The sequence below is a fragment of the Lissotriton vulgaris genome, chromosome 7, assembly GCF_964263255.1.
Source record: "Lissotriton vulgaris chromosome 7, aLisVul1.2, whole genome shotgun sequence".
NCBI classification, from domain to species: domain Eukaryota; kingdom Metazoa; phylum Chordata; class Amphibia; order Caudata; family Salamandridae; genus Lissotriton; species Lissotriton vulgaris.
The window spans coordinates 1,588,127,194-1,588,152,755 of record NC_141695.1 but is presented as its reverse complement, the minus strand read 5'-3'; the positions used below and the strand labels follow the sequence as shown (position 1 = coordinate 1,588,152,755).

General features: G+C 49.6%; 1 protein-coding gene across 2 annotated transcripts in view; it reads left to right on the top strand.

Moving 5' to 3' along the window:
* Positions 1-25,562, top strand: part of AURKA (aurora kinase A) — a 123,795-nt gene that overhangs the window by 27,711 nt on the left and 70,522 nt on the right. The window contains exons 1-2 of one of the 2 annotated variants that reach the window (XM_086932487.1): positions 19,293-19,428; positions 20,167-20,219. In XM_086932487.1, coding sequence (XP_086788613.1) covers positions 20,169-20,219 — 51 coding nt within the window. In that variant the 5' untranslated portion in view covers positions 19,293-19,428; positions 20,167-20,168. Of the gene's footprint in view, positions 1-19,292; positions 19,429-20,166; positions 20,220-25,562 lie in introns of those variants that run through there. The other variant, XM_086932486.1, reaches the window with a different exon arrangement.

Sequence of the window (25,562 nt, the reverse complement as noted above, 5' to 3'; positions counted from 1 at the left end):
CACGCTACGTCAGCCAAAAGCCCTCGGGAACGCCCCCGAATCTGGTCCGGCATTCGCCTTCCTGCTCGCGTGAGTGCTTTGTTTTTTTGCCTTATGTCCGTGTGTGTGTCTGTTCCCGCTCCCCCCCCCCTCCGCTGTCAGTGTGTGGCCGTTCCCGCCCCCCTCCCGCTGCATTGTAGGAGACGAACTTTTTGTTTCAACTTTTTTGCTTTGTGGGGGAGATGGGATTTCTTTGAGTGTCGCGGGTGTGTGTCTCCTGGGATTCACGGAGCTCGAGGCTCAGTTATCGACTTCAGAAGAATGAAGGGCAAGTCTTCCGTACCTGATTTGATGACACTTCTGGTTCGCGTAATTTAACGTTGCACAGGTTATGCTAAGTTCATAACATTACTTACCTCACTAAGAATCACAATTAAGCGCCATTCGTGGCAAACGTTTAGCGCAATCATTCACATCTGAATAACGCGAACACTTGTGTTTCTTTGTGTAATGCTGATGTCCCATCGAATGTCATCTTACAGACTGGTTCCAAAAGGTCATGTAAGGAAACCCGCACGTTGCATATTGGTATATAGCGCAACAAATGGAACTCCACGTTAAATGCCAATCCGTTCCGGTTTGGCTATTTGATTTTGAAAATGTCAAAGTATTGCCAGTAATGTTTGGATGTGTGTTCCTGTTCTCCGCACTCCACGGCATTGCTTCTTCCAGGTCATGCTGGACCCTTTCCAGTTCTGGAATGTCGGGCCCGGGCGGCGGGCACAGCCTGAACCCGACCCCATCAAGGGGGGGCAGTGAAGGGGGGTCAGCCAGGCCTTGCTTCTCCTGGAGAGGTCTATGGCGCAGGAGGCCTGCTCTGAAGGCAGAAGAACACTTCGCATGCAATACATAAAGGTGTCACGTAGGAGCGCCTACGCGACGGGAAGAGGCGAGAGGGGGGTCGCACCGCGGCTCCTTGGGGCAAGGCACCAGTGTTTCAATGCTGGGCTTCTCACTTACAAATCCGAGGGAAGCATACATGAACTACAACTCCCAGAAGGCACTTGATGAAGCCAAAACGCAGGACTGGTACCCTGCTTTTCCTGACTGCAAAGACCTGAGTGAGCTTCACCCAGAGGCGCAACTAGAGCCACGTGGGGGGGGGGGGGCTGAAACTTGAAGCAAGAGGCGAAGTGGAGCTGCGGGGGTCTTAGCAGGGGTGAAACGAGAAGGAAGCCCTGTGAGCCCCAGGGGTGTGGCGGCCTGGCCTCACCCTCACTGCAGGAACGGGATCGGAGCTCATCCGAGAGAGAGAGCGCCATGGTCCTCGGCCTTGAAGGCTCGAGGGCGGGGCAGACCCAACAACCACCCGCAGCTGGAGGGCTCTACGGGGGTATAAAGGCCCCGCCGGCCCAGCTGAGCCTGATTGAGGCTCTGCCCCGTGCTGCTGCTGGTGATCCGCCCCGTGCTGCTGGTGATCTGCCGGTGATCCGTCCCGTGCTGCTGCTGGTGATCCGTCCCGTGCTGCTGCCGGTGATCCGTCCCGTGCTGCTGCCGGTGATCCGCCCCGTGCTGCTGCCGGTGATCCGCCCCGTGCTGCTGCCGGCGATCCGCCCCGTGCTGCTGCTGGCGATCCGCCCCGTGCTGCTGCTGGCGATCCGCCCCGTGCTGCTCCCCCCCTGCGCCCAGCTGATACTGATTAAGGCTCCGCCCTGTGCTGCTGCTCTTTCGGGACTGCGGGCCCCGCCTGTGCTCCCGGCCTCCCCTGCGGACCCTTCTTACGATACTCTGCTGCTCCAGCCCCCCCCGTCGTGCTGCTCCAGGGCCCCCCCCCGTTGTGCTGCTCCAGGCGCCCCCCCCCGCAGTGCTACTCCAGGCGCCCCCCCCCCGTCGTGCTGCTCCATGCGCCCCCCCCCCGTCGTGCTGCTCCAGGGCCCCCCCCCCTGCGTCGTGCTACTCCAGGGCCCCCACTGGTCGTGCTGCTGCAGGGCCCGCCCGCGTGGTGCTGCTCCAGGGCCCCCCTCGTCGTGCTGCTCCAGGCCCCCCCCCCTCCTGCTGCTCCAGGCCCCCCCCCCTCCTGCTGCTCCAGGGCCCCCCGCGTCGCGCTGCTCCAGGCCCCCCCTCCTGCTGCTCCAGGCCCCCCCTCCTGCTGCTCCAGGGCCCCCCGCGTCGTGCTGCTCCAGGGCCCCCACTGACGTGCTGCTCCAGGGGCCCCGTCGTGCTGCTGCTGGAGCCGGGATGGCTGCTGCTCACCCATGCCCATGACCCCGGCGCCCTACCGGAGGACCTGCCCGTGGCCAGGGAGCTCGAGGGGGCCCCTGCAGTCTGGCTCCCCAGGGGCGCCCCTGGAAATAACACGACTTTACAATGGAAAGGAAGGAATGAGGGTGCAGACCAAGCCCAGTTCCAGCGGGTGGGCCGGGTGGGCCAGGCCCACCCAAACAGGATCTTTGGTCCTCGCAGTTCAGGGCTTGAAGGCAGGCGTCTTTGGGATCGAAGTGCTTCAACCCTCCCCTGTCGCGTTGTCAGCCCGGGCTGAGGGGCGCGCACACACAGACAGTTTTAGAGATGATCGCAGCCGCCCCCAAGTACTTCACAGGTCTTTACAAGACTGTGTATACGTTAACGAGGCTTTTTACCCGTTCATCTCTGCACGGCGAAAGGCGACAAATCCTTTCTTTGACAAGGGTAACCTTTGCTTACTGTCCTGCTGCGTTGATATTTCTTTTTCTATGCAGCGCAGGTGAAAATAAGTTTGTAGGTTTTGCCTGGCGAAAGATGCACTCTGCACATCTTTTTCGCGCAGGCGAAAACCTAATGAGTATTGTACGGGAGACAGGAACGGCCCCCGTCTTCCATTGGCTAGCTCCATAAATGGAGGCTAGCCATTGGAAGACGGGCCTGTCCGTCAATGCCGGACCAGATTCGGGGGTGTTCCCGAGATTTTTTGGCTTTTGGCTACGTCACGCTACTTCAGCCAAAAGCCCTCGGGAACGCCCCCGAATCTGGTCCGGCATTGAGCCGGCACCCGCCTTCCTGCTCGCGTGAGTGCTTTGTTTTTTTTGCCTTATGTCCGTGTGTGTCTGTTCCCGCTCCCCCCCCCCTCCGCTGTCAGTGTGTGGCCGTTCCCGCCCCCCTCCCGCTGCATTGTAGGAGACGCACTTTTTGTTTCAACTTTTTTGCTTTGTGGGTTGTTAAGTCGTGGAAATGTAACCGCCACTGTCAGTGACCTATGTTTACATCTGCAACATACTGCCCGGCTACAATTTTTGCGGTCATAGGAAATATGGAAATAGCGAGATGGATGCTTCCCGGGAAACTAGACCCCTGCCAACAATAAGCTGGTTATTTTAGTGCGAGCCAGGGTCACTTAGCCGTCCTTGAGAAGCATCAGGCGGCGTTTCAAAACTTTAATAGTTTGCGTTTAGAGTTTGTGGTGCTTGGGACAGGTTTGTCACATACAAAAAAAGCCTCCTTCTGTGGAAATGATTGCGAGTGCCATTCAAACAGAGGGCTTCGGGTCACTTTTCTAAGCGCTATTATTTGCCCTAATGTCAAATGAAATCTATTTAAGTACAGCTGATTTTGGATATAACGCCTCCTTTCTTTGTCTATAGTGTATTACCCCCACACCTAGTCCTTTTTAGTTGACGAAAATGCGTCTTTTTAAGTTTTTGATTTTTTTTAGCTCAAGGGAGTCTTGCAAACATTTCGCTGCTGCCCCTGTCGCGCCTGGGTGTTCGCAGTATCGCGTTCTCCCTGGAGAGGAGGAGCCCCCCTCCACCTCACAGCTGGACCGTGGGGTGTAGCGCCTATTCTCGGCAGGCGCAGACACGTGCACAGCACTAAGTAACCCACTACTGCATACAACTGTCACCTCTCCTGTTCTGGGGGGAAGATGCACCTCAAATCCCTCATAAAACAGTTGAGGGTGTCGTGTCCAGCATGAGACCGCAGCGAGGGCAGCCACAGTGTGTGATTATACAATACATGCACTAATACTGAGACACCGCGCTGGCAAGGTGTGGCAGGGTATACTCAGACCTGAGTCCCTTTCTAACTGCACCATCAGGATTCAAGCAAGCCAGGCCGAAGACGGCTGAAATGCCAGAAACCGGTCCCCGGTAGCTTGTCTCCTTTCTGGTGAAGAATTGGCTTGGTAGTTTTGTCTGCCCTGTTCCCATGATGCACTGGGCCAGGGACAGACTGATTTGCATATAGCCAGGTTCTGAGCTGGGATGGTGCAGTGAGATAAATAACGGTGATGGATCAAGCCCTGATCTTTGGACTGGGTAAGAGTGGTCTGCTTAATTCAGACACTCTGTTCATCACCACCCCCTTTTCTGAATCGTTTTTGGCCACTATAGGTGTGGAAGGGTATACTCAGACATGAGTCCCTTTCTCACTGCACCATCAGGATTCAAGCAAGCCGGGCCGAAGACGGCTGAAATGCCAGAAACCGGTCCCCGGTAGCTTGTCTCCTTTCTGGTGAAGAATTGGCTTGGTAGTTTAGTCTGCCCTGTTCCCATGATGCACTGGGCCAGGGACAGACTGATTTGCATATAGCCAGGTTCTGAGCTGGGATGGTGCAGTGAGATAAATAACGGTGATGGATCAAGCCCTGATCTTTGGACTGGGTAAGAGTGGTCTGCTTAATTCAGACACTCTGTTCATCACCACCCCTTTTCTGAATCGGCAACAACGCTGTGGTATATGATTTCATATCCGGGGTTGGCTGTCCCAGAGTATTCTCCAAAAGTCACTGCTCTCTGTATCACCCTCTCCCCGCTGGGTGTGTGCCCTTGGGGTGCCTGCCCCATGGGCTGCACTCTAGAAAGACCGGACTGTCCTAAGGTGGGATCTGGAACCCACTATTCTCAATATATCCCCACTCAGGGGTGGTCCGTCTGCCGGGTGCACTGCACTCTGAGAAGGGCACGGTGTTCCAGATAGTCACCCACAACACCCAGTCCCCCTTATCTCCCACTCTGAGGTATGTAACCCGGCAGGGACGTCTGCCACTGTGGTCTGCACTCTAGAAAGGCCGAGCTCTTCTAGAGTTTGATCTAGAACACATCGCCCCACCCCCTTTATTGCCCGCTGAGGTGTGCATCCAGAGTAAGGACTCCTATCACCGTGTGCTGTCATGTAGAGAGTCGGCGGTGTTTGGTTCCTAATAAAATGCTCAGTACCGCCCGGTAATTGACTGGGACACACACACACACAGCCTAGGATCGCTGCATGTCTGGAGTCCGGAGGAAGCAAGGGAAAGGTACAACTGTTTGGGTACGTAATGTTTCTTTCTTTTTCTGTGCAACGTAATTTTAATTCCACTACAGGGTTTTCACTACACGTCATCTTCACACATGCCCTCTCCCAAGGAGGGTTTCCCCGTCGTCAACCTTGCTCTCTCGAAGGGTAGCTGTCCCATCTGCATGTCGACCTTTCGCAATGTTTACCAAAGTGGTTCGCCTACCTGATTTATCCTTCGCCCTACATTGCCAATGCCCGTTAACGTTGTCTGACACCTCCATACAGTTCTGGCTATTCAGCTAGCGGCAGATTGGTTGCTCTTCAGAATTGGTGCTTAATAGCTTGAATAGTCTGAAGATGACGCTTATGGTGTGGATAAGTGACAGTACTCTCAGAATTATTTCTGTAATTCACCCAAACTTTCATCACTCCTCGCTCAGTTGGAAGTTGCCAAAACCCATTTTTTAACTTTAAACACGCAAATATCCGGTTGTATATTATTAGATATGTTGAGTAGCCCATCGAGTCTGTTTGTGTTTTTCCTTTTGCTTTTCATGTTAAAAATGCGAACTCGAGCAGCGGAAAACCCAGAAAAAACGTGAGCAGGCGGACTACTCGCTTGTAAAAAGCTTTCTGAACTTCCTAGTCAACTGCTATTAAACGCGTAAAGTGTATACATGTTGTATGTGGTCGTTTTTAGGGTGTGCAGGCAAAAATGAGTATTGGGGTCTGCAGTGCTACACGGTGAGCTCTCCTAGATATCAAGTGTGTATGTTACTGTTTTAAACACATTTTTGTTGCCTGCTTGTGCCTCCGTGTGCCCCTGTTGCCTGCTTTTGCCTCTGTGTGCCCCTGTTGCCTGCTTGTGCCTCCGTGTGCCCCTGTTGCCTGCTTGTGCCTCCGTGTGCCCCTGTTGCCTGCTTGTGCTGTGTGGGTGTGTGTGGAGGGCTCTGTGTGGCTGTGTGTGTAGGAAGCTTTGTGTGGCTGTGTGTGTGGGGGGGGGCTCTGTGTGGCTGTGTGTGTGGGGGGCTCTGTGTGGGTGTGTGTGGGGGGCTCTGTGTGGGTGTGTGTGTGGGGGGGCTGTGTGTGTGTTTGTGTGTGTCATTTGCGAGAGATAAAGCTAGTGGCATTGTAAATGACAATGCCATTTATTTATGTTAAAAAAAAAATTATAATAATGTCAAGAGCAATGCCAATAGCTCTAACTTTAACAAAGGCAAAACCATTGCATTGTAAATGCTTGTTAATGAACTGTATATGGCTAGGCCTCCTTTTTTGTGGCCAAATCTTGCGGACTGGGTTGGAGGAGTGAAGTTCAAGGTAAAGCCTGGAAGTAGAGGTGGGGAATCTGACCAAGTTTCTTGGAGAGCTAAGATATCGAAGCTTTGCATATAATGTTTTAGATCTGCATCCATAAGCTTATCCCCAATGCCATTGATGATCCAGGAGCAGATTTTGAAGCTTTTGAGCGATTTTCCAAGTTCAAGATTGTCATGTCAGAGTTTTCCGGCTTGTTGTTTATAGACCTGCTCAACCATGTCCAGTCTGGGTTAGTTCGTTTGTTTACGGGGTTATGCCTTCTGAGGCCCAGGTCTTTTTGCTCTTGGCTGACCGGGGATTTACTGCGGGCCCCTCGCAATACAGACAGCGAGTGGTGATCCTGATTAGACTGATTTTGAGCATTCCGATGTAAGAAAGCGCTTGCCAAGGGATCTGGGTAGTTTTGCTTGTTCGTTGAGCACGCTTTCAGCCAAGTCAGTTGAGGCCCAAACTGTTTTAGTAACTTCCACCCCTGGGTGTTCCGGTAAGACTGTAAACTCCACTGAAGCCAGATCCTTGGAAGATATGTTTTTTAAGGTATCTATGGAGTTTAGTAGGCGTAGAATATTGCCCCTGTTGAGAATGTCGAAGGAACCCCTTGAGGTATATTCCGGGATCCGAAAAATTGCGGGGTCACCTGAATGCACCTTTATCCTGTTCGGACCACTCTGCAGGGATGTAGGGGTAGTTTCAGCCGTAATGGGGGCCGCTGCTAAAGTTCTCTGGTCCGTGACCTTTGGGTCATCTGCTCTTGTTTGCACCTGGTTTGTAGGACTTACTATTGGGGGGGCTGCTAAGGGGTGGTCTGGTTGAGGCTCGTTCCCAACTTTAGGAGATGTTTTTTCATTTCTGATGGCGCTCAGGTTAGAGGAGGGTTTTTCCCCACCTTCGTTCAGGTCCTCGCTGGTGATAACTTTTGTATCTTTGTCACAACTGCTTCCGACAGGGCCGACAGCCTTTTTGGGGGACGTTGTGTTAGAAGTCTGTGTTTCACTGATCTTTTTCCTTTGGCGTATGTGACTCCGAGCCCGATTAGGTGAGGGACATGAGTCCAGTTCTGTATCTGTATCTGGGCTCGTTCGAGCGGACTTAACAAGCGTTGATCCTAGGAGCTGGGTGCTGACTTGATTATTCATAGCTTTACCTTCGGTCAGCGTTCCTTGCTTTAGCTTGCAGCCCTTCCTCCGTTGTTTTCTGCCCCGTTTTGGGGCATGCCCTTGTCCCCGCGGGCCGTCCTTTTGGTTAGAATCCCGAGTGGGAACTGGGTCATTAACTGTTGGTTGAGAAGCTTCACCGTCCCCAAAGAGTCTTTGGGCTCTTGATGGCCTTACGGTTTCATTATCACTCGCCTTTTTTAGGTCTCGCCTGTCGATGCGCATGCGCATCGAGCAAGGCGAGACTATAGCGAGTTATCCACACTTTATCTGCACTGCAAGGAATCGTGGCGATTCCTTGCAGTGCCCGTGACTTTTAAGGTCAATGCGCATGCGCATTAAGCTTATGCGCATGCGCATTGACCTTAAAAGTCACGGGCGCGTGCACGTCCGTGTTTGTTTACCCTTGCCTACTCTCTCTCTCCCCTCTCCGCCCCCGTTCCGCCCCCTCCCCTTCCCGCCGTGTCGCATTTCTCCTCCCCCCTCCTCTCCTCCCCTGCCTGCCTGCCGCATTTCTCCTCCCCCTCCCCTCTCTCCCCTCCGTCTCGTTTCACACACACCCTCTCCCCCGCTCCGCCCCCTCCCCGCCAACACCGCCTCGCGAGCTCGTCATTCCAAACCCACCCTCCCCCGCCTGACCCCAGCGCATTTCTCCTCCCCCTCATTGCTCCTACTACAAGCCTTTTCTAATGGATCATCAGAATCACGTTTGCGACTACTTCTTTCTACGGTGTCGTGCATATTTTCACAGCAGGAGTCTAGCTTCGTTCTGTACAGCGTTATATTTCCCCTGTCCCAGGCTCACTCCTCTGCGGGACGTGGGCGTGTTTCCAGCTGAAAGCGGGCTGGGCTGCCAAGGTACGGGGAACAAGCGCTCCCTGGCACCACATATTGCGATCAGCTGGTATCCCTTTTCCTCCAGAACATGCAGTGACTCTACGCATTGGCTGCAGTTAGATTACCTTTAAGGGCACGATTACCGATGTCGAACATAGACGGCCAGCCATCTTGAGAAGCTATTCTAAACGTAATTGAAAGATTGAGAAAACATCAAAACACGGCTTGGCTAATTCAATTCCTTTCTTAATTAGTGTTGTGTGTATAGGCTACTTTTTATTTATTTTCGGGAGTATCGTTTTTTTGTTGACAAGATTATGTATCTCGGATTACATCATAAAATGTTATTCCGGTCTAGCCACAATAGAGAACCGCATTACACATCTTCCGAGACTTTCTTTTACTTTTAGGTGGTTTTGAATCGGCCCCATTAAAACGGTTAGGCTTTTCACGTAGGCATAGACAGTCGCCATATTTGAGTAGATACGTTTGCCAATAGTTGTCTATCAAGTACTGTATGCAGTTTCTAGTGCTAAGGACGCTGCGCAGCACAAAGTGCATGTTTTCATTATACTCTGAAATGAAGCTTTTATAGAAAGGACGCGCAAGCGATTAAAGTCTGTTTCAAAGCACACTCAACAAAAACGGTCGCCTTGAATACTGTCGTTGGACGGGACCTCTGATTGTGTTCTGTAGTTGCTCTCATGTCCTAGACGCCTAAAGGCATGCTTGACGTTTTTAACCTCCAGCACTTTGCATGATGGGATGTTGAGTCCAGGCTTGCAAGTGTAAAAGCGAAACTGCAAGCCCCAAAATGCAGTTTGCGATCGTCTTGGAATCGGGACAGGCTGACGGCGCAGCAGATGGCGTGGGGCCACTAGACAGTTGGTCATGCTGAATCTAGTGTGCCCGCCTCCCATGGAGGCTGCCATTATGCCTTTTCTCTGGTGCTCTCGAGTCGTCTGCTCCGACCTGCCCCTTCCTCTGGGCCCTGGCACTCGGCGCAACCACGTTCTCCGCCTTTTACTCTTCCAGGCAGTTGCAGCCGTTGTCCCAGAGCACTCCTGTTTTGAGTGGGTGGTCGGTAACTTGATGCCCAGTTGTATAGAAGGGATGTGTTAGTAGGCACTGACTCATTTCCTGGAGTTTCATTAACAGAAGCCGAGAGGAGCTCCGCCCTGCTGTCGCCTCCCAGCTCCTTCTCTCTCTCTCCTCCAAAGGGGGTTATTAGAGCCAGTCTCTCGCTTTCCTGCCTCACTGTGAGTTGGCCTGGCAACAGGGCAGGGAGGAATGCTAGGGCTTTTGTCGGAGTTGACACTTTGGCAGGCTGCAGCAGGGTAAGCGTTTCATTACTTACACCTTATTCTTACTCATTCATGAACAGGGTGGAATTGCGGGCTCAATATGAGCAGGATCGGTTTACCTGGGCTGTGGGGGATGAGTGTGAATTATTTGCCAAGGTAGCCCGGCGGTTTTAAATGAGGAACCACATCTTTATCAATAACACACCTTTTTCTTTCTGCACAAACAAATTATTTGTCGCGCCGCCAAGCTATAAGGTGCGTATACTTTGAAGGGTCTCCGATTTTAAAGCTATGGATTTTTATATTGGAATACTCTGGTGCGAGTTTACTTTTCCCTTCAAGATAGGAAAGTCTGTACTCTGATAGAGCGCCTTGATGCGAGAGTCTGGAGAGGGACGTCATGTCCTGCTGCCACTACATTGTCTACACCGCTGAATGAACCCTCACTCACCCTCACTCACCCTCACTCACCCTCACTCACCCACACTCACCCTCACTCACCCTCAACCCCCCACCCTCACCCACCCTCACCCTCACTCACCCTCACTCACCCTCAACCCCTCACCCTCAACCCCTCACCCTCACTCACCCTCTCACCCTCAACCCCTCACCCTCACTCACCCTCAACCCCTCACCCTCAACCCCTCACCCTCACTCACCCTCAACCCCTCACCCTCAACCCCTCACCCTCACTCACCCTCAACCCCTCACCCTCAACCCCTCACCCTCACTCACCCTCAACCCCTCACCCTCACTCACTCACCCTCACTTACCCTCAACCCTTCACCCTCAACCCTTCACCCTCAACCCCTCACTCACCCTCACTCACCCTCACTCACCCTCACTCACCCTCACTCACCCTCACTCACCCTCACTCACCCTCACTCACCCTCACTCACCCTCACCCTCACTCACCCTCACTCACCCTCACTCACCCTCACTCACCCTCACTCACCCTCAACCCCTCACCCTCAACCCCTCACCCTCAACCCCTCACCCTCAACCCCTCACCCTCAACCCCTCACCCTCAACCCCTCACCCTCAACCCCTCACCCTCAACCCCTCACCCTCACCCTCACTCACCCTCAACCCCTCACCCTCACCCACCCTCACCCACCCTCAACCCCTCACCCTAACTCACTCTCACTCACCCTCACTCACCCTCAACCCCTCACCCTCACCCACCCTCACCCACCCTCACTCACCCTCACTCACCCTCACTCACCCTCACTCACCCTCACTCACCCTCACTCACCCTCACTCACCCTCACTCACCCTCACTCACCCTCACTCACCCTCACTCACCCTCACCCACCCTCACTCACCCTCACTCACCCTCACCCACCCTCACTCACCCTCCCTCACCCACCCTCACTCACCCTCCCTCCCTCACTCACCCTCCCTCACTCACCCTCCCTCCCTCACTCACCCTCACTCACCCTCACTCACCCTCACTCACCCTCACTCACCCTCACTCACCCTCACTCACCCTCACTCACCCTCACTCACCCTCACTCACCCTCACTCACCCTCACTCACCCTCAACCCCCCTCACTCACCCTCAACCCCTCACTCACCCTCAACCCCTCACCCTCACTCACCCTCAACCCCTCACCCTCACTCACCCTCAACCCCTCACCCTCACTCACCCTCAACCCCTCAGCCTCACCCTCACCCTCACTCACCCTCAACCCCTCACCCTCACTCACCCTCAACCTCATGCTAAAGATTTACAAAAAAAACCATTAACAATTCTAAAAGCACTAACTCTAATGCTGCGAGACCTATTGCATTTCTAATGCTTGTTTCTTTATGTGTTAGGGGGAGGAGCTCCTCTGGTGGAAGCAGAGTTTCCCTGCTGTTTGTTTGCCATGTTCTATTTTTCCTTTCAAGTTGACTCGTTGGTGAACTGTTTTAACTGCCTCCCTGATGCCTGTGAGGATATTGTCCATTGCTCCGGGGAGTGTAGCCAGCTTATCCACGATTGCTATGCCGGGACAGTTTGATTGTATCAGTGCTGTCTCCTCTTGTGCCCTTTTGACCAGTATATTCAGTTCGGCTAGCTTATTGTCAATGTTGGAGACGAAGACTGATAGCGAATGTAAAACTGTTAGCTGGAGGTCCATTTTATCCGATTGATATTGGATGGCATTGACAGACAGTTGCATTGTATGCAGGAGAGATTCCCATATATCTGCCTTTGCCCTCGAAGTTGGGATCGTGGTGTTGGGTTGCGATACAGTGCATTTTGGGCTTATTGCAGTTGCTTTTCGGATCGCTTGAGGCGGTGAGGAGTAAAGGGCGACCAATTCCTCCCACTCTTCTTGTGAGGGGTACATGGCCCCTGGATCCGGAGCTTTTGGTGAGCTGGTGACTGAAGTGTCTTGCGCCAAAAGATGGCCTCGAGGGGGAGTTGGTAGTTGTTCAAACTTTGCCAGATGGTGGACTTGGGCCGTGATGACAATTGGCTCCTGTTTCTCAGAGGGATACCCAGCGAGCGGCTGCCCCTTTGTTTCATTATCACGATCTACAGGCGTCCTGGTACACTTACTAAGATCTAGTTGGGGTTGCCTGAGATCTTGTAGTGAAGGTGAGGGTGAGAGTATATTTTCCTCTGGCATAGGGACTTGTTTTAGACCAGGGGTGTCTTCCCCCTCCTTTGTTGCCTGACCTGCTGTCCGAGATTCCAAATTGCTTGAGACGCTGGTTACTGGTACGGGTATGTCCGGGGCTTCCGGAGCGTCAAATATACTAGGGTCCTTGGGAGCCGTTTGTGTCCCTCGAATGTCCCCAGGATCTCTTGAGGAGTTAGGCTAGTGTTCTGGGGACCATTTTGCTCCCAATGGAGTAGAGGGGTCCTTCTGGGGCAAGTTTGTTTTCGAGGCCATCCCCTGGGCCCTCTGGGTGGAGTCTTGTTGCTTGCTCGTGGGAGCCTTTGTTTTTAGTTCACGCACCTGGCCCGAGTCGATCCCCCAGTTCATGATGGTCGTCTTAAGTGCCGCCCCTCTGTGGGGCTCACTCTCAATTCTGCCGCGTGATTCAGTCTGTGTGGAGTCTGGGGGGTCCATAACGTCACCCTCTTCTTCTTCTTCTTCTTCACCACCCCACGCTCCTCCTTCTCCATCTTCATCGTCAGTGATGACGTCCAACTCCTCTGGGGAGGGCTTTCTCTTCTTCCCTCTCCCTCTCGTTGGCTCATTCAGTTGCTCTGCCTGCAACCCTTGAACCGAAACATAGGACACCGGGAGTAGTGGAGCTGGCAGGTTGTTAAGTTGCCCGGTGTTCAAACAGAGGACTGAACCAGCATCTTTTATAAATGAGAATTTCGTATAAATTTTTGGTTGGAAACTTGGCCCTTTAGAGTGTCGTGGAAGTTCAGAGCTTGAGTCATCTGGGAAAAAGGGGGTTAGGGGGATCAGCCGCTCGTTTCTTCCTCCTTCCCTTCGGCCCTCTGCCTCCCCATTTACCAAATTGTCTGTTCTGGTGCTCCTGGAGTCTGCATTTGGGCTCTTTTTCCCCCTATTTGCTCTCCTGGATCTTTTGGTGGGGTTCAGGGTTACGTGGGGATCCCTGGATCTCCCGGACCTCATAGTGGGCTTATTATCAACCAGCTTTTGTTCCTACACCTAAGTCGTTTTTTCCCTTCTCCTTTTTTCTTCTTCACAGGAGATTGCCCTTACCCTTTCCTTGTCCGTATGACAGCACAATATTTGTGCGGTTGCACAGATTCCTTTGGAGTCCTTGACCCCCCGGTTTTCAATGTTTGGGTCAAATGGAGACTAGCAGAAACCGACTGATACTGGTAAGCGCAGGTGGGAGTGATGTGGTGAGGCTGGGCGGGAGTGAGATGAAAAAGGGAGTGAAGAAGGTAGACCCAAAAGGTAGATAGCTGGGGAAATGCTTCTGGTCTGGATTTTAGTCTTAACCCACGCCCTTAGAATGAGGTCCAGGGGGGTAGAATTGAGTTTAAGATCAATGAGTTGCAATAAAATGCACGGAACTCGCCGTTCCTTGTGATGACGAAAGAGTTATTACCCCCAGAGGGTGAAGAAATTACTCACCCCAGAGGGGTGAAGATATTACTCACTGGGTCTTAGCGCTCCCACTTGTGTCGCCCAGTGCTGCTGCTAAAGCCCCACGCTGCTTTTTTCACTCCCACGGCTGCTTTTTTCACTCCCACGGCTCCGTACTGCTCCGGAGACTGCTGCCCACTGCGCAGGCCGAGGGAGAGCTGAGCTGAGCTGAGCTTAAGCTGGCATGGGCTGGCGTTCCTGAGCTCCTGGGTTTCCACTCAACACGCGGTTCCTCACATCCACTGCTGCTTCTATGCTGCTGGAGCAAACGCCCCCTGCCCACCGCCGTACTGCGCGGCTGGGCTGGGGTGGTTCTGGTAGGGCTTGCAAGGGCTAGATCAAGTGATCCACACCTGATGGCTCGCGAGGGTTGGGATCCATGACACCTTTTAAGGATAACCACTAGGTCATTTGCCTTTATATCAATGAAATGCATATTTCTCATATGTGAATTGCTTGTTTAATTAGCGTGGCCAAGCTGGACTCCCACGCAATCTCCCCCCCCTTGTGCAGCACCTCCCTCATTGACTCAAACCGCTTTGTCTTTCCGGTCATTAACAGCCTTGTTCTTTGACCGGCTGTAATGAATGGTTTGTCACACGTGCACAGTGCCTATGGGGTCGCTGCACCTTCCTGCAGGAGCTCACACTTTATAAAACGGTCCATGCCGTCCCCCGTAAACTTCAGTGCGCAGCGGCTTTTCACCGTCGAATGGCAGATTTTGTGAGTGTTTTTGTGCGTGTCATGTTTACTGCGGAGCGTGTGCAGCGACAAGCCCATACTTGTATGATAATGGTTCTCTGTTCCAGGCACAGACTTACTTTGTCCGCATACAAGGCGGTTTGCAAGAGTTAGGCCATTTTTAATTTAAACCCCTCGGGGACTTGTCAGAGCTGCTCCTACACCCTCTCGCTCCACCCTGCACAAACCGCGTCAACCATCTGTCTGCGAGATGAAAGAGTGTTGCACCTTGCCAGTGTGAAAGTTTCCGAATGCCCTGGGAGTTGGTGACTGTTGCTGCTCCTGCACTGTCGCCGTGTACACTGTCACAACAGACGAGAACGGTTTATTTCACGCATTCACCACCTTTGAACAGCTCAAGCCACGACAGACTCACTTCAGATGATGATTGTGACAAAACATGGTAGAGTTCTATGCCAGGCTTCACCTCAGGGGCAGTTTGTGTGCTCCTCTGCAATTCTGGCTTTGGTCTTTCCTCTTCATCTGCTGCTTGCCCATTCACATCCCTGCCCCCCCTTCTCTATGTTACTCTTCCAACCAACCCCAAATCCACCCTCCAACTCCACCCTCCAACTCCACCCTCCAACTCCACCCTCCAACTCCATCCTCCAACTCCATCCTCCAACTCCACCCTCCAACTCCATCCTCCAACTCCACCCTCCAACTCAACCCTCCAACACCAACTCCACCCTCCAACTCCACCCTCCAACTCCACCCTCCAACTCCACCCTCCAACTCCAACTCCACCCTCCAACTCCACCCTCCAACTCCACCCTCCAACTCCACCCTCCAACTCCACCCTCCAACTCCACCCTCCAACTCCACACTCCACCCTCAAATCCACCCTCCAACCCCACCCTCCAACACCAACTCCACCCTCCAACTACACCCTCACCCTCCCACCCTCCCTCTCCACCCTCCAACACCACCCTCCAACACCAACTCCACCCTCCAAATCCACCCTCCAACTCCATCCTCCAACTCCACCCTCCAAATCCACCCTCCAACTCCATCCTCCAACTCCACCCTCCAACTCCATCCTCCAACTCCACCCTCCAACTCCACATCCACCCTCCAACTCCATACTCCACTCTCCAACTCCACCCTCCAACCCCACCCTCCAACTCCAACTCCACCCTCCAACTCCAACTCCACCCTCCAACCCCAAATCCACCCTCCAACCCCAACTCCACCCTCCAACTCCACCCGCCAACTCCAAATCCACCCTCCAACCCCAAATCCACCCTCCAACTCCACCCTCCAATCCCACCCTCCAACTCCACCCTCCAACTCCAACTCCACCCTCCAACTCCAACTCCACCCTCCAACCCCAAATCCAACCCCAACTCCACCCTCCAACTCCACCCGCCAACTCCAAATCCACCCTCCAACCCCAAATCCACCCTCCAACTCCACCCTCCAACTTCACCCTCCAATCCCACCCTCCAACCCCAAATCCACCCTCCAACCCCAAATCCACCCTCCAACCCCAAATCCACACTCCAACCCCAAATCCACCCTCCAACCCCACCCTCCAACACAAAATCCACCCTCCAACACTAACTCCACCCTCCAACTCCACCCTCTGTCTATCGCCCTCCTCCTCAATCTGTCACTCTACCGCCCTCACTCTACCGCCCTCACTCTACCACTCTTCCGCCCTCACTCTACCACTCTACCGCCCTAACTCACTCTACCGCCATCACTCACTCTACCACCTTCTCTAATTCCCTGTTCACTTCTCTTCTCCCTTACCGATCTGCTGCTCTCCTTCACCGCCTCCTTCTATAGCTCCCTGTTATCTTCTCTTCTCCTGTGCTGATCTGCTGTTCTTTTCATCCCGCCTCCTTCTGGAACTCCCGGTTCTCTTCTCCTGTGCCAATCTGCTGTTCTCCTCCAACCTGCCTCCTTCTTTAACTCCCTGGTCTCTTCTCCTGTGCTGATCTGCAGCCCTCATCCACCCCACCCCCTTCTTTAACTCCCTGGTCTCTTCTCTTATCCCGAGCTGATCTGCTGCTCTCTTCCACCCGCATTCTTCTCGAGCTCCCTGTTCTCTTCTCTTCTCCTGTACTGATCTGCTGCTCTCATCCACCCACCTCCTTCTTTAACTCCCTAGTCTCTTCTCTTCTCCTGTGCTGAATTGTTGTTCTCTTCCACCCGCCTCCTTCCGCTCCTTCTTTAACTCCATGTTACCTTCTCCTGTGCTGACCTGCTGCTCTCGTCCACCCCAACTCCTTCTTTAACTCCATTTGCTTCTCTTCTCCTGTGCTGATCTGCTGTTCTCTTTCACACCGCCTCCTTCTCTAACTCCCTGTTCTCTTCTCCTGTGCTAATATGTTGTTCTCTTCCACCAGCTTCCTTCCTTAACTCCCTGTTCTCTTCACCTGTGCTGATCTGCTGATCTCTTCCACCCGCATCCTTCTTTAACTCTGTTTTTTCTCATGTGCAGATCAGCTGTTCCCTTCCACCACCTCCTTCTCTAACTCCCTGTTCTCTTCTCCCATGCTGATCTGCTATTCTCATCCTCACGCCTCATTCTCTAACTCCCTGTTCTCTTCTCCTGTGATGATCTGTTCCTCTCTTCCACCCAACTCCTTCTCTAACTCTCTGTTCTCTTCTCTTCTACTGTGCTGATCTGCTGCTCTCTTCCACCCGCCTCCTTCTTTAAATGCATGTTCTCTTCTCCTGTGCTGATCTGGTGTTCTCTTCCATCTACCTCCTTCTCTAACTCCCTGTTCACTTCTCTTCTCCAGAGCTGATCTGCTGCTCTCTTCAACACGCCTCCTTCTCTACCTCCCTGTTCTCTTCTGCTGTGCTAATCTGCTGCTGTCTTCCACCCCACCTCCTTCTTTAACTCCCTGTTCTCTTCTGCTATGCTGATCTGCTGCCTCTTCCACCCACCTCCTTCTCTAACTCCCTTTTCTCTTCTTTTCTCCCTATGCTGATCTGCTGCTCTCTTCCACCCGCTTCCTTCTTTAACTCCATGTTCTCTTCTCCTGTGATGATCTGCTGCTCTCTTCCACCACACTTCCTTCTTTAACTCCCTGTTCTCTTCTCTTCTCTTGTGCTGATCTACCTCATTCTATCTATCACCCTCACTCTCTCTATCGCCCTCACTCTCTCTATCGCCCTCACTCTATCTATCGCCTCACTCTATCTATCGCCCTCACTCTATCTATCGCCCTAATTCTATCTATCGCCCTAATTCTATCTATCGCCCTAATTCTATCTATCGCCCTAATTCTATCTATCGCCCTCACTCGATCTATCGCCCTCTGTCTATCGCCCTCTATCTATTGCCCCCACTCTTATCGCCCTCACTCTTATCGCCCTAACTCTATTGCACGCACTCTATCGCCCTCACTCTAGCTATCGCCCTCACTCTATCTATCGCCCTCAGTCTATCTATCTGTCTATCTATATATCTATCTGTCTATCGCCCTCACTCTATCTATCTGTCGCTCTATCACCGTCACTCTGTCTATCTATCACCGTCACACTATTTATCTATGTATCGCCCTCACTCTTATCTTTTGCACTTGATCTATATATAGCGGCACCACAGCATCACTCAGAGGCACCACAACATCACTATGGGCTACCACAGCATCACTGAACGCTACAGCATCACTTGTCGCCACCACATCTCTCCGCGCCACCACAGCATCAATCAATGCAACAATTCAACAACAACTGATTCAAATATGTTCTCTCAATGTTTCAAGCTTCATTACAAATGTCACAAAAAGATGTTAATATTTCACTTCTGTCCTTGGATTTTCTTCACAATAAAATACACTGAACATAATATTCACAAAAGTAATTTCAAAAGTTTAAGCTATTGCCATTATAAATTACAATAACTTTTATTTAAGTATTAATTATTTAAAAAAATTAAAAGCCATTGTTATTTGTAATATCAATACATCTAAGTCACGTAAATACAAAACATCTTACATTCCAAATGCTATAGGTGTCACATTTGCAAAAGTTAAAAGTATTGGCATTGTAAATGACAAAGCTATTAATTTCGCTATTTTCAAAACACAAACATAAATAAAAATGTGTCATTTACAATACCAATAGCTCAAACTTTCCTAATGCGAGACCTATTGGATTGCAAATGCTAGTTTGGCTTTGCCATCATGGCAACTGGTATTAGCACGTTTATTCAGAATCTACTCTTCTAAGATGGCCGCTAAACACTGCATCTAAAGAAGCTCATTCATTCACTTTGTCTTATTTATCTACGTCCATAAGACTTTGGAAGAAATCTATGCTTTCCCAAAATAGTGTACCACTGGAGTTTAAATTATTTATGGGCTGTCAATTCCAGCGTTCATATAATCCCTGCAGCGCTGTTTTGAGGGAGCAGGCGCGTAGCAACTGAATGTAAGCGATTGAAATCTTAAAACTAGTTGTCCTATGTCTATGACAGCGTTCGAGCTGGTAGCGTCCATGCGCTTTGACGTGAGGCTACGTTTCCTGGTGCTCGGTAACGTGGTGTGTTTCTTTCATTGTCCAATAAGCTCGAAGTAGGATTTCGGAGGTGGCCAATCGTTGACGGGTAACAGTTTAAAGGTATTTAAAGCGGGCAGTTTTGAATTTAAACAGTGCATTGCTGGGCTTCTGGCTGTGGTGTGGTCTTGCGAGAGAAAGAGAGGCAGCGGACCAGGCGCGGCCATCTTCCGTGTTCTAAATTTTGGATTAAAATATCGATCAAGACGCGGGATTTTAATTTCCCGCAAGCGACGTTGTACCCTGCTTGTGAGTAGTGCATGAGGTTTTGCAAGAAAGTCGTAACACGTATGTCCACCCACCTAACAGGCATTTTAGAGACTCAGGATAACCTTGGGACCACAGCGTAATTTACTTCCGAATAGCCATTCTACACGTTTGAATCCCAAATTCTTCCGATCAATGTGATCGAAGTTAAGTATTTAGACAGACTGGTGTGTGAAATATATATACAAACTGATCAGAGCTGCGAGTTTTACACACACCAGCGGAAATGAGGATGGGTGTGCGTCCTTTTAATCCTGAAGGAGGTTAATAGATTCTGGAACAGGAGTTTCTACTCGCTCTCTTCCATAGTAACGCAACTGTAAGGGACGCGGCGTCCATGGTACCCTCTGCACACCAGAAAACCTCGTTGAATTCTCTCTCTCCCCCCCCCAGGCACACAGCAGGAGGCCAAGTGATTGCCAGTACGAACAATACATATTGTCAGTTCTGCTAACAGATTGAAGGGTAGCCCTTTCCATCTTGACAGCGAAAACGCATGATTAGTGATGAAACCACATTTCTAAACTGGGTAGTAATCTGTGAAAACGCTCCCGAAATTCAATGTCAAATATCACTAGTGCCTTGATGTAAAACTCCTAAATGTTAAAAACCATACTTTATGAAGGGCACTTGCCGTGTTCTTTAAGTGACCTGCTGAGTTGCAATTATTATTCTGTGAATGACGTTCTATTTATATCTAATTTTCTCTTTCAATTTCAGACATGGACCGGCATGGCAAGGAAAATCAAAATGGATCTACCGGAGTTGCAAAGGTAATGCTTAAATCGTCCCTTACTGGTTGTTGCGAGTGACTGACAACAGGAGGCTATGCTTAAACCGTTTCCGGGCATTATGGGTGGTGTTTTATTACTTAAACGTATTTTCCCACTTATTGTTGCGTGTAGAACTGCAGTATTTCTACTCTTAACTGAAGAATGCACTTTTAGAGTTGTGCCATGTGTGTTTGCGTACTAAATAGCGCTCTATGTACAGTAAAGCTAAACGTTTCGCCGTAAAACTTGGATTCAGCAATAGTTTTAATGTTGCAGTGAGTACAGAATCTTCAAGCATACCTGCAGGCTTACGTTTTGGAGGGGTAGTATCCAGAATCCAAAAATCTAGATGCAACGAAGGCGTACACCTATTCATGGTCGTTTATGAGTACTGATGATTGCTTACCATAAATTATTTTACGTTGCTGTACTTTTACCATGTTTTTTCTGCAGCCCTAATGTTCTATACCCTGTAAAGTAGTTACTCATAATTTTGCATTAGTAATTGGTCATCTAACGTTTGGGTCAGTTTTGTTGTCTTGAAGATCCAATTAAATGGAAGTAATTTTTCAGTGCACGGCATCGCTGTTACTGTCTTTATCTTTAGCTTGATGTGGAGTGGGTTAGTCTAGTTGAGTTACTATTGGATTGCAGTTTGTTTTAAGGTGGTTGCCATGGCCACTCTTTTTTTTTTTTTTTTTTTTTTTTTTTTTTTGATAGAGCATGCTTTGAAACACCAAAATGTTAATTACTTCCGCTTCATGATTGTTGGACAAGTTTTACGACGTGCAAGTTCACTTTGTAAAATAACCTTCCTGTCATATTCCTGTATCCATTTCATAGTCTTCAAAAGATTATTGGCTTCACTGGCTATACAAGCAGATTACTCTTTGCATAGTGCAGAGCACAGATGCTTGAGCATTTTTCTCATCTCAAGCTCCCAGTCCCTTTCCAGGCACCAACTGTTTAGAGCACGAGTCTTTGAAGTTTATGTTGGGAGGTCTGTATTTTAGGTGCCCACTTCTCTACCCTCTCACTCTTAAAAGCAGTCTGTCGCAGCAGGAGCGACTCCAGGGCTGATAGCCCCACAACGCAGGCCATGGTAGTGAGTACATTTCACACCTGGATGTCAGCCACAGTAAGGTGTATCAAATTTAGCCCGGGGAGTCAGTCCTACTTTAATTCTCTTATCAGACACAACTTTACTGAGATGTGCCCAAGCCTATCCTTGTAACCTTTGAATCAAAGATCACCCATTGAAGGGTACTGGGGCAGCCTGGTTTGCCCCTTTCCAGTGTCCCACTCATCTTAAAAGAATGCATCAATCCACAAACCTGTCCGTGGGTTTCCCTTGCCTCCACTCAATGTTTCACCATGATGCCCTGGGCCTCCCATATGGAACCTGGAGTCCTCCACATATTGTTGTATCACTGAACAGTACTATATTATCCCTGTGTGTACCCTTCCCAGGTGGGCTCACGCCCAGCACAGTTACATCCCTCGTGCTGCACACAGCAACATAACTTTCAACGATTGAGCCTGTCTGCCTCACTCCGGAGACACCGGTTTACAAGGACCTGTTCACTCCTACTGCTCAATAGTGTGCTGCCACCCCTTTGCTCATGCTGCAAAACACCTGGTGAAGGTAGTCACTTTTCACCACTAATGGTAGCGCTCTGGGCCGGCTATTGACCGACCACATCAAAAGCCTCCCTTCCTCACACTTTTCAATAACTGCTGCATGTAAATGAAGACCGTGTGGAAACTCTCCTTTCGCACTTCCAGACTATCTTTTTTTTTTTTTTTTTTTTTTAGGGCTCGCCTGCTGATGCGCTTCTGCGCATAGCTGGCGAAGCTCTATTGTGGCTTATCCAGAGTTTAACCACCACTGGCGATTCCTTGCAGTGCATGTGCTTAGGTCCTTGCGCAAGCCCTAAAAAGCGCATGCACAATGCCCCCTGCCTGCCTGCCTCGCATTACCACATCAAAGGCAGCCCTCCCAGCGCATTTCTCACCCCCTCATTATTCACGGCCGGCCGTACTTTCAGTCTTGTCTCCTTTTAAAACTTGTTTTCTCAATTGTTGACTCCCATCTTTCGCCACCAGGACTTGTCCTCTTCCACTGCTTCAGTTTTACAGTCTGTGCCAGGGTTTCCCTGACTCTGTGCTTTATTATTCAGATGCTCAGAAACGGAGGTGGTCGTCTCCGCTCCCTCCCTTTGTTTGCAAAGCAATTCAGGGCTTCGCCACCCTTCGCAGCTTGCAGTTTGCCTTATCTAAAAATCCCAAGGCCCCCCCACACCATCTCCTGCACATTGCTGCTTATAAATTTCAGTGCTTTAGCAAAATATGACAGACAATGTGCAGCGCAGACTTTGCTTGTTTTTTTCTAAAATGTCTTCGATTGTTGGCTTGAAATGTACACTGTTCGATTGCCAGAAGCAGGGCTTCGTAGAAATAAATACAGGCTTATATCTAAATGTGTTACATATAAAAACAACATATTTCCTCTATCACAAACCCTAATGGAACTCACAGACTGTGTTGACGTGGCGGTCTGTGAGTGTTGGGTAAGAGAGGCAGAGTGCTGTACTATCACAGAGGAGACATCCAAATGTATTTTCTTCAAATGTGTGCTCCTATTTGGTATAGGGCTAACAATTTGCCGTTCGAAAACTTCAGAGCACTTAGACGTTCCAGAGCAGCAAGTACTCACTTTTTGATATATTATATTACTAGGTATCGGTGCTTTGTATAGCACCAACATGTAGCCCTCCAGTCACGTCCAATCACTTGCATAGCCTGCAGCGATTGAAGAAAAGCTAGATATGCCGCGCGGAATTCTTTACAAGCTAGACACATTTCTTCATTTATATATTTATTTATTTGTTTATTTATTGGTATTTTGCGTAGTGCCTACATATTGCGTCTATACATTTTAGAGCTTTTTGACTCCCCGAAGGAGGAATGAGCCTGGCTTGAGCTAGCCTTTAAGCTAAAGAGACTTTTTAAAAATGTTTTATTCTCTGGATATTATATAGGTCCTGTCCTTTGTATAGCGTCAACATGCCATCTTTCAGACACCTTATAGCACGATTTGATCCTAGAGTGCAAAAAGGTAGTTGCTGTATATTCCCTGGTAGCTCTGTTTACCTGACTCCTTTACAAAATAGAAAGAAAATAACAGATGCAGCCACCACACAGATCCACCGATGCAGCCACCACACAGCTCCACCGATGCCCCCACCACACAGCTCAACCGACACAGCTCCACCGATGCACCCACCGCACAGCTCCACCGATGCTCCAACTAAGCTCCACCAATGCACCCACTAAGCTCCACCGATGCACACACCACTCGGCGCAACCACAGCATCACTGGTTCAAATATGTTCTTTCAATGTTTCAAGCTGTTTTCAAGCTTTCACGCTTTATTACAAATTACAAAAAGATGTTAATATTTCACTTCTGTTTTTGGATTTTCGTCACAATAAAAAACACTGAACATAATCTTCACAAAAGTTATTTACACAAGTTTAAGCTATTGCCACTACAAATTAAATAAATTATTTAAGTAATAATTATATTTTAAAAAAGCCATTGTTGTTTGTAATATCAATACATCTAAGTCACGTAAATACAAATGCTATAGGTCACATTTGCAAAAGTTATAACTATTGGCATTGTAAATTACAAAGCTATTAATTTAGCTATTTTAAAATATAACAGATAACATTTTAAAAAAATCATTTATAAAACCAATAGCTCAAACTTTCCAAATGGGAGCCTTATTGCATTTCCAATGCTTGTATTTACATGTAATTGCAGACTCTTAGGACCCCCCTTGGGAACACATTAACGCCCCCCAGGGGGGTGCGCCCCACAGTTTGAAGACATCTGCTCTAGATCAACGCTGCACTTCTAGCACGTGTTATGAATGTTGACAAGCCAGATGCACCCTTGCCTTCTAACCCCCGTGGTAAGACGGGACAGTAAGCAGCCTTTCTCTTTCTCCCTTCTTGGGAGTTTCTCCAGGGTGGGTGCCACATTGGGAAAGGGTTATGCATATCTAAACCTGCTGGCAAAAAACTACTATCCTAGCCATGTGCGGCAGCCATTCTTGCTTTCACCCTCTGAATGGTGTATGTGGGCCTTTTGGGGGCAAGGAGATCTGGCCAACTTAAGTTTTACCCACAGTGGACTTGTCAATGTCCGCTTTAGTCAACCTGCTGACCTTAATTCTTCCCATCATACAAGAGTACATGCTCAAGCATACCCTCTTACTTTCTTTGTATAGTCTTGAAGCTTCACATAATGGTAACTTCAGTGAAGTGACAGGTGAACACGAAGGCCTGACCTATGTAATGTCTAAGCAATATTTGCAATTTGCTTGAAATGTCTATTGCTGTCTATCAAATGCACCAGATGGTATTACTTAAAGTACCTCAGGAAATGTAATTCTGTTCTTTTTTGTGTATTGTGGGTCTAGCAGATGTACTTCCTAGTTATAAACAATGCCATTTTTCCCATTTCATATTTTTCAATTGCCATTTCAGTTTTCCAGTTTTTAAATGGCCATTTCTGCCATGACCCCATTTAAACTTTGCCATGGCCCTTTTTTTTTTTTGCCTGCAATGCAATTTTTTTCCATTTTTGCCTACAATTTTAATGGCGGTGGAGAAATGTGGACTAGGTCTTAATATGTATTTTTTTTTTTTACTGGGATGGCTTGTTTTACCATGCTTCACAAGCACTTTCGCCAATATATTTACAAATCAGTACAGTAATGTGTCCTTCAGACCGCAGAGACTCGGACGTACAGGAGACACTCAGCTGACGCATCTGATGAATTACTTAATTACAATACAACTAATCAACAGAACGTCCTGTCTTGAGAGAGCCCTGGCCGAAACTTGTGTTGGCAGTTATATATTTTTGCACATGTCTTCAAATACAGAAGTAAAAGACCACCGCGAATGAGTACTTAACATTCTCTGTACACATGACAGAATGAAAACTAGGGATGTACTAATCCTATTAAACCTATATGAACAAAGAGCACAAACTAATCATGCATGCTAATTCCTACTTTAGAATAGGAGGTCTCTGGGTAGAACCAGTTTTGGTATATGCCACAACCTAAATTGGGTCCTGACAAATTGATTGTGAATCCTGGTAACACCCACCAACAACCAAGTCTAGCTCTCAGTACACTAATGTGGTCCAATCTGATTTCCTCCCACTGTGTGGTTATTTAGCCTATAAGACTTCATTTTTCCATCTTGGTAATTATTTAGTTGTCTTGACACACTTGTCACCCATGCGCACTGTTTATGCCTAGCT